At 34.7% G+C, this 7,552-nt stretch overlaps 1 protein-coding gene across 1 annotated transcript; it reads left to right on the top strand.

The window, feature by feature from the left end:
* Positions 1 to 600: 600 nt before the first annotated feature.
* g2e3 (G2/M-phase specific E3 ubiquitin protein ligase) lies at positions 601 to 7,114 on the top strand. Its single transcript, XM_043262345.1, has 14 exons — positions 601 to 1,004; positions 1,132 to 1,229; positions 1,656 to 1,757; positions 1,847 to 1,971; positions 2,516 to 2,678; positions 2,774 to 2,880; positions 3,177 to 3,293; positions 3,391 to 3,515; positions 3,601 to 3,709; positions 4,177 to 4,478; positions 4,613 to 4,794; positions 4,924 to 5,096; positions 5,831 to 6,042; positions 6,123 to 7,114. Exons 1-14 carry the CDS (start codon positions 944 to 946, stop codon positions 6,368 to 6,370), a joined length of 2,124 nt encoding a protein of 707 aa, XP_043118280.1. The 5' UTR covers positions 601 to 943; the 3' UTR covers positions 6,371 to 7,114.
* The last annotated feature ends 438 nt before the right edge of the window (positions 7,115 to 7,552 follow it).

Genomic DNA, 7,552 nt, shown 5'->3' with positions numbered 1-7,552 from the left:
ACTTCATTATTTAATCAGGGCACAGAAGTCAATGTACACTAAGTGAAATGTAATGTGTTACAACTAAACCAAAACATACAGAGCCACTGTATGTACAGTGGTCTATATAGTCAATTTTAATTTGCAAAGGCATGCACAAACTGCATATTAAACACAAAATGTTGTCTTTTACAAACACTGGTTAGTTTTGCAGAGGTGGAATAAATATATTTACAGGGGCATTACAATAGCAGAAATAACGATGTAAAATTAATGTTTTAAATGTTACAATTTTAAAAATAGAAACATATTTTTAAAATACGAATTGCACAGTCTAATACAAAAACAATAGTAATACTAAAATTACATTACTAATATTGTATTTTATTTATACAGCTTATGTATTTTTTAAAGATATAAATATGACAAACATATATGTTATGAGGCACTGTGTAGCCTTGATGAAATATCAAATAAAAGGACGCAACTTAAAAGTATCGCTGTAATTGCGGGACTTCTACAAGATAAACTTCCCATCTTATTTTGTGATAAAAGTTGTATGCTTTTATTTTGTAAAATTAACGGAAGTTGCGTGATGCGCAGCGCAACGTTTTGGCCAGAGCCCTTCCCATAGGAAAATCTCTGTTTTGGTTTGAATTCAACCAACCAAAAGCAGGCAGAGGCGTATTTATCGTGAAAGAGGGAAGTATGAATTCTATCATTCGATTTACACTTTTACAATAATTACTGAAATATGTTTTTAAAAACGATTACCCGATGATTATGTGTTTTGCCTTACGGAGTCAGAAGAAGAAAAAGAGTTCGTAATGAAGTGAGTGTAATGGCAGTTAACGTTACTAAATAACGTAGCAACAGACGCCTAACTTAAATTCGGAGCTCTTTAAATCGCCATTTTATAAAAAAAAAACCGTTTTACCTAATCGTGGCTGCGTAATACACAACAATGAAAGCAATGAAAGGGGAGACTACCGAAATAAAACAGATTCGCGACGACAAAGATCTCAGTAAGTTGCTTTTCCTACAGGCTTTATAGCGAATTTCTTTGCGAATATACCAATAATCCGATATGTACCTGTACGATTTGTACCACAATGTTGTCAAATTAATTTCGTATCTGCATCCGTCCTTTAGAATGTAGTCTTTGTAAGAGATGTGACAACATCCCAGAGAAGTATGGAGAGAAGATCACCCTTCAGCAGCAAAACCTAACAGTCCACTATTTCTGTTTGGTGAGCCAGACGATGAAGATTTCATTTTCTAGTTTTCCTGTTGAATGAGTGTTGTGAATCCCTAAAGTATAAGATCTTTTATTTTCAGCATAAGAACATAAATTGGTTTCAAGGCAAAAGAGATGAACATAGACGTAAAAAATATCTACATAATATTTCTTATTGCTAAATTTTTTTTATGTTACTCCTGCCAAAACCAAGTTTACTGATCTTAAATATACCCTACAGTGTCACAGATATTGTTGGTTATTTCTATGTGTACTGCCAGTCAATCTCTTTTGAGAATATGGAATATTACACCTTGGATATTCTTTATGCATGGCTGTTTTCAAACATTAAGTGTTTTAGCTTTAGATGTGTTTTGGATCATATTGTAAAAGTCCCACCAAACATACAAGTTGGTCATTCTTCAATCTAACTTTACAGCTGATGTCTAGCGGAATATGTCAGAGAGGGGAGGAGGATGAAGATGTTCATGGTTTTCTCGTGGATGACATAAAACAGGAGATCCGCAGATCTTCAAGGCTGGTTAGTTAAGTTCACTTTTGACCATTGGCACTTTCTCTTTAAAGCTACGGAAATGTTTCTTGGTTTAATTTTTACTTTTTGACTTGCAGAAATGCATGACATGCAAAAAGGTTGGTGCTTCGGTGGGGTGCTCCATCAAAAGCTGTCGGCAAATGGTTCACATGCCTTGTGGATTGGAGCAGGGGTTTATTTTCCAGTTCACAGACTTGTTTCCGTAAGTGTCTCTTGTGATATGCAAAATGTGATGTTTGCCAATGGAAGATTAGATGTAAAAAAAAAAAAATTGATAGGATATTCTTATGCTTATCAAGGCTGCATTTATTAGGGTTAATAAAAACACATTTAGAGACAAAAATACTGTGAAACATTGTTATAATGTAAAATAATGTTTAATCCTTTTAATGGATTTTATTTAAATATAAGTTATTCTCATGATGGTAAAACTCCAGTGTAATATGCTGATTGTTGCTCAAGTAATATTTCTTATTATGTTATTACTATTAAAGATTTTTGTGGAAACCGTTCTAGATTCTTTGATCAGTTGAAAGTTAAGAGAACAGCATTTATTTGAAATAGAAGACTTATTTAACACAATGTTTATTTTTTTATTAACTTAATGCATCCTTGCTAAGTAAAAAGCATTCATTTTGTTTAAAAACAAGTCATAATACCCCTACATTTAAATGGTATTTCAATTTCCTGTACATTTCTGGTTGTTTAATTTCAATTTGGTAGTGATGATGGCAATCATTCTGCAGGTCTTTCTGTAAAAAGCATGCACCCAGCCAGTCCTGCGTCTCCAGCCCCAGTCTGCCCCTCTCTTGTTCCATCTGTCTGGAGCCCATTGAACCCGTCCTCTCTTACAATGTCCTCAAATGTCCTGCATGTCATGGCAGCTGGTTTCACAGAAACTGTGTACAGGTAATTTTAAGACACATTCAGGTTAATGATATGAAAAATACGTATAAAATACAAAGAAGTTGGATTTGAGCCTAGTTCTCATCTCTTTATTCCAGCATTATGCGCACAGCGCTGCCAAGTTTTTCCTCAAATGCACACTGTGCAATAACAAGGACCAGTTTCAGCAGGAAATGCTCAGAATGGGAATATATATACCAGAGCGGTAAATTATTGTGACTCCTTCTGATATTGATTCTAGTGTAAAATATTCTGATTGTTTATTTTTATTTTTATTTAATATATATATATAACAAATAAGTATTCATTTTCCATTATTAAATATGTTAAAGGAATAGTTAAAAATAACATTTAGCTGAAATTTGACTTGCCCTCAGGATGTCCAAAATATAGTGCTAAATTACGATGACTTCAGGTTTAGTAAATTTTTTGCAAGTTTCCTTAAATGGGTGTCCTATTCTTTTAATATTTTGTAAACATCCTTATTGTGTATGTTTTCAGGGATGCAGCATGGGAACTTGAGGAAAACGCATATGAAGATTTATTGCAGGTGTACCAGCACTGCGATGCTGTGAAGTGTCGCAGTCAAAAAGGTCGTAAATACAGCTCACAGTCAGGGTAATCTGAGCAATTTATTTAGTCATTCTGAAATAGCGAAATGGAATCAGTTTGGTTTTGAAATGGATTCTACTTATTGTTAAAATGTGCTCTGCAGGTCTTTTGAAATTGTTCGTTGCAAGTTGTGCGGATCCAGGGGAACTCATCGAAAATGTTCCAACGTTAAGCTTTACGAAACCGACTGGATCTGTGCTGACTGTAAAACTGCCGTTGAGGAAAAAAGTAAGCTGTCTGAACTATCGTTTAATATGTGATAGTTTATAAAGTTATTAGAAGTTGTCTACATAGAATGTTTTTCTCCTTCCAGAGTCAGTGTCATTGACAAACTATGCTGAATCCCCACTAGCTATAAGGCAAGAGAGGAAGAGGCTGTTTAAAAACATCTCTGACCTTCACTCTTCACTCATCAGTAAAAGGTACTTTCCTTATCAATTGCATCTGATATGAGTAACATATGTTCTAGATTATTTACTATTATACCATAGAAGCTGTGTACTGATTGTAAAGCGTTCCTTTAGCTTATGTAAGAGCCCTATCTTAAAATACATTATTACTTTTTAATCGTGATGATTATTATTATTCTAATTTAATTTATTCAAATACATTATTTGATAATCATTATGGTTTTATGTACTACATTTATTACTATTATTATTATTGTTATCGTTCCTTTAGATTACTGAATTTAGGCTCTCTAAACGCATCTAAAACCCAACATGAATTAATTTTGCGGTGTTGTGGCACGCTAACAGAATCTATTCCAGTGATTACTTGGGTCGTTTTTTTGCTCACATTTGCTAGTTATATATATATATAACACACACACACGCGCACACATACTGAAGTGTGGTATTAGCAGCTCACCACTCTCCTTGTTTTTTAGGCAGTGTGTGCCTGCCACTTCTCCAGAGGTCTTAATGGATCTGGCCCATCAGATATCACAGCAGCAGTCTACAGAGGTGCTAGTGGAAGATGATGATGGGGTGACGGAAGCAGCTCTGCGGGTTCTGCGGCAAAGTGACTTTAATCCCTGCTGCACACTTTCTGTGAAATTCTCCAGAGACAAACATAGCAACAACATTAGGAATCAGCATCGCTTCCTCAGATGTCTTGTTTCGAAACTGCACAAGTCAGAAATCTTTGAAGGCCCTGATGGATCTAAAAACCTTTCTCTGAACTCAAAAGGTAGGGCTATTACCCCCCTCACCCCCCCTTAAGTTTCCTTAAGTTTCAATTTCATTTTCTTGAAAATGTACCATATACCTATAGCCCTTCTTAATGCTGCCTTCAAAATGAACAATTGTTGTGTGTGTGAACAGCTCTGAGGGATGACCTCTACTTTGAAGTCGGCAGTCTGTTGGCTCTCTCTTTGGTTCATGGAGGTCCTCCTGTGGGCTTCTTCTCTCCAGCACTGTACCATAGTCTGTTTAACTACCCCACAAACTACAGACCTACTTTACAAGACCTTGGAGACACAGCTTTTGCACACAAAATCAGACAGGTGGGTTTTGTTTTTTCTGTTTTTTTTTTTTTTTTGTTTTTCTCAAAACTGCCTTTGCACTGAGGTGCGTGATTACAGTGAACCAAATCATTGTTGTACATCTGATAAACTCTAAAAATGCACTTTCAGATTGCAGAAGCAAAATCAATGAAGAAGCTGAGACAAGCAATGCAATCAGCGTCACAGTATTTGGAAGCAGCAGGTTGCTGGCGAAAGATCAGCAAACTCTCAGAGAAGGACGTGCTGGTGGAGGATGTGCTAAATTTCTACCTGATCATCAGACTACAGCTGCCTCTGCAAAGGTTGGGAGCTTAACTTATTATAATAGTCTTCAATATCACATGATCCATCAGTAACCATTGAAAGATTTATCAAAGCAATTATTAAAATTGATAGCAGCTGTGCTGCTGAATATTATGCTGAAACCATAATCGTACCTTTTTTGGCAGGGGTTCTTTGATGAATAGATAGAAAGGTTCAAAAGAACATTATTTTTATGTTTGTTTTTTTTTTGTTTGTTTTTTTATACATAAATGTGACTCTGGACCACAAAACTAAATTGTAATTGATTTATAAAATATGATTCTGAAAGATGAATAAATAACCAAAAAAACTAAAATAAATCCATTGATGTACGGTTTGTTAGGATAATATTTGGTCACCAAAAACTAAAATATATATATATATATATATATATATATATATATATATTAGTTGTTCAAATCAAGTCCTTAGCCATGCATATTATTTACAATTTAAATTTACCAAATGTCTTCATGGTATTTAATTGATATCCTAATGATTTAAAAAGATAAAAGCAGTAATGTTGATCCATTGAGGTCAAATTTGGGTACATGAGTATATTTGTAGCAATAGCCAACAATATGTTGTTTATTGTTGGCTATTGCTACAAATATACCCGTGTACCCCAATTTTAAAGCAGCTGAATTAAAGTTGTTGTTTTTTTTTCATCTAAGAAAAGTTTCAAGTGGTAGTGTGGTTGAATGCTCATTGAAGTTCATATTGCCTTTCTCAGATTTCGGGAAGGTTTGAGGACACTAGGACTGTTTGAGCAGGTTCAGATGTGTACAGAGGCTTTCCACTCAGTCTTCTGTGGGCCTGTGGAGCGGCTGACTTCTGAATCTGTCATGGAACTCTTTACCATCCGGTTTTCAGATGAAAAAGACAAACAAGAAAAAGAAAATACAACTCTACATTTTTGGAAAAAGTATCTGCAAGAGTGTGAAGGTATGTACATGTACATAAAATGTATGATGTGTCAGAAAAGCTGTTGTTTGCATGATCGTAACCCTTTTCTTATGCTTCAGAGGGTCTGTGTGCAGCATCACTTGAGGACATCCTAATATTTGCCACTGCTGCGGATTTGGTTCCGTCCATTGGATTCCATCCCACTCCATCTATTTCATTCTTCAGCTTACCAGACCCCTTGTGTGCCTTTCCTAGAAGCCACTGTGATGCCAATCATCTCGTTCTGCCAATACTACCCTCATATGAGCTCTTCAAGAAACACTTGGATTACACAGTGTGTCGATTCTTAGTTATGCAGAGCATTTAAAAAACTCTTCTCCCGACTGGATATTTCAGGACATTTACCTAATGATATACAATGGTGCTAAAAGTTTATTTGAGGTTTTCAAGTATTATATAAACAGTATTTTTTAAATCTCATTCATGTTAACATTACTTGATCACAGTTTGTTTTGTCACTTTATTTTTCTGTAACCCAGGTGTTGCTTGTTCTTGTTATTTTTCAGTAAATTGGAATCCCTCTACAAAAAATAAAGACAGCTTTGCTTTGAGCCTCTCAGCACTCTTAGGAGTTCAGCTGCAAAGCAATACGTGTTCTTATCTTAGACTTGATAAGACTGTTGTTTTTTTTTTTTTTAAATCAAAAAAAGAAAATATATATGTGTTACTTTAGGTGCACAGTTTAGAAGTGTACAGGTAATAGCTAGTATAGTAACCAGAGTTTACTATTGAATCGTGTTCTGTCGAGCAGTATAGGTATTTAGCAGCAACAGGAATTTGATGTGATTCGAATTTTATTTATGTATTTTGAAAACAGTGCACAATAACAGATTGCAATGTTTTGGTTGCCACCAGATGGTGCAATTGCCCCCTTTTTGATACACATTGTCTAACTGCTGCCACTTCATGTGAATAGTTTGTTACTGAGTTGAATGATCGTATCGTTTCTTTCCAGAGATCTATTTCAGAATCATACGCAAGCAAGATTAAAAGCGTATGATAATTTGCTAGCTACATGTCATAATTTATTAAACGTTTTACTGTTCTGTTACCCTGTTCTTTCCTTGATTAAATTATTTTAGATTTATCCGAGGAGATAGATAGATCGATAGATAGATAGATAGATCATCATCTCAGATATATTAGCAACACAAAGTGTCATTTGTAAATGATCTGTTTTAATACTACTGTAGTCTGGATAAACTTTAGTGGGGCAAAATTATTGGTTGTGGTAACAAGGACAAATTTGGAATAATCTTAACTTTGAAAGAACAAAACAACTTTTATCTATATATTAGTTTATAAGAAGTTTATTTCATTATTTTCTCATAATACAGTTTTACAATGCATTTTCAAAGTCATACATGAAAAGGTCCATATGCTGTGGAAATATATATATATATATACACACACACACACACACACAAATGGGAGAACCACTGACATAAAGAAAATTAAAACTGATGCATCCAACAGCTCTAAATCAATC

The sequence above is a fragment of the Puntigrus tetrazona genome, chromosome 17 (genome assembly GCF_018831695.1).
Source record: "Puntigrus tetrazona isolate hp1 chromosome 17, ASM1883169v1, whole genome shotgun sequence".
Lineage (NCBI taxonomy): Eukaryota > Metazoa > Chordata > Actinopteri > Cypriniformes > Cyprinidae > Puntigrus > Puntigrus tetrazona.
This window is presented reverse-complemented; position numbering and strand designations above follow the sequence as displayed.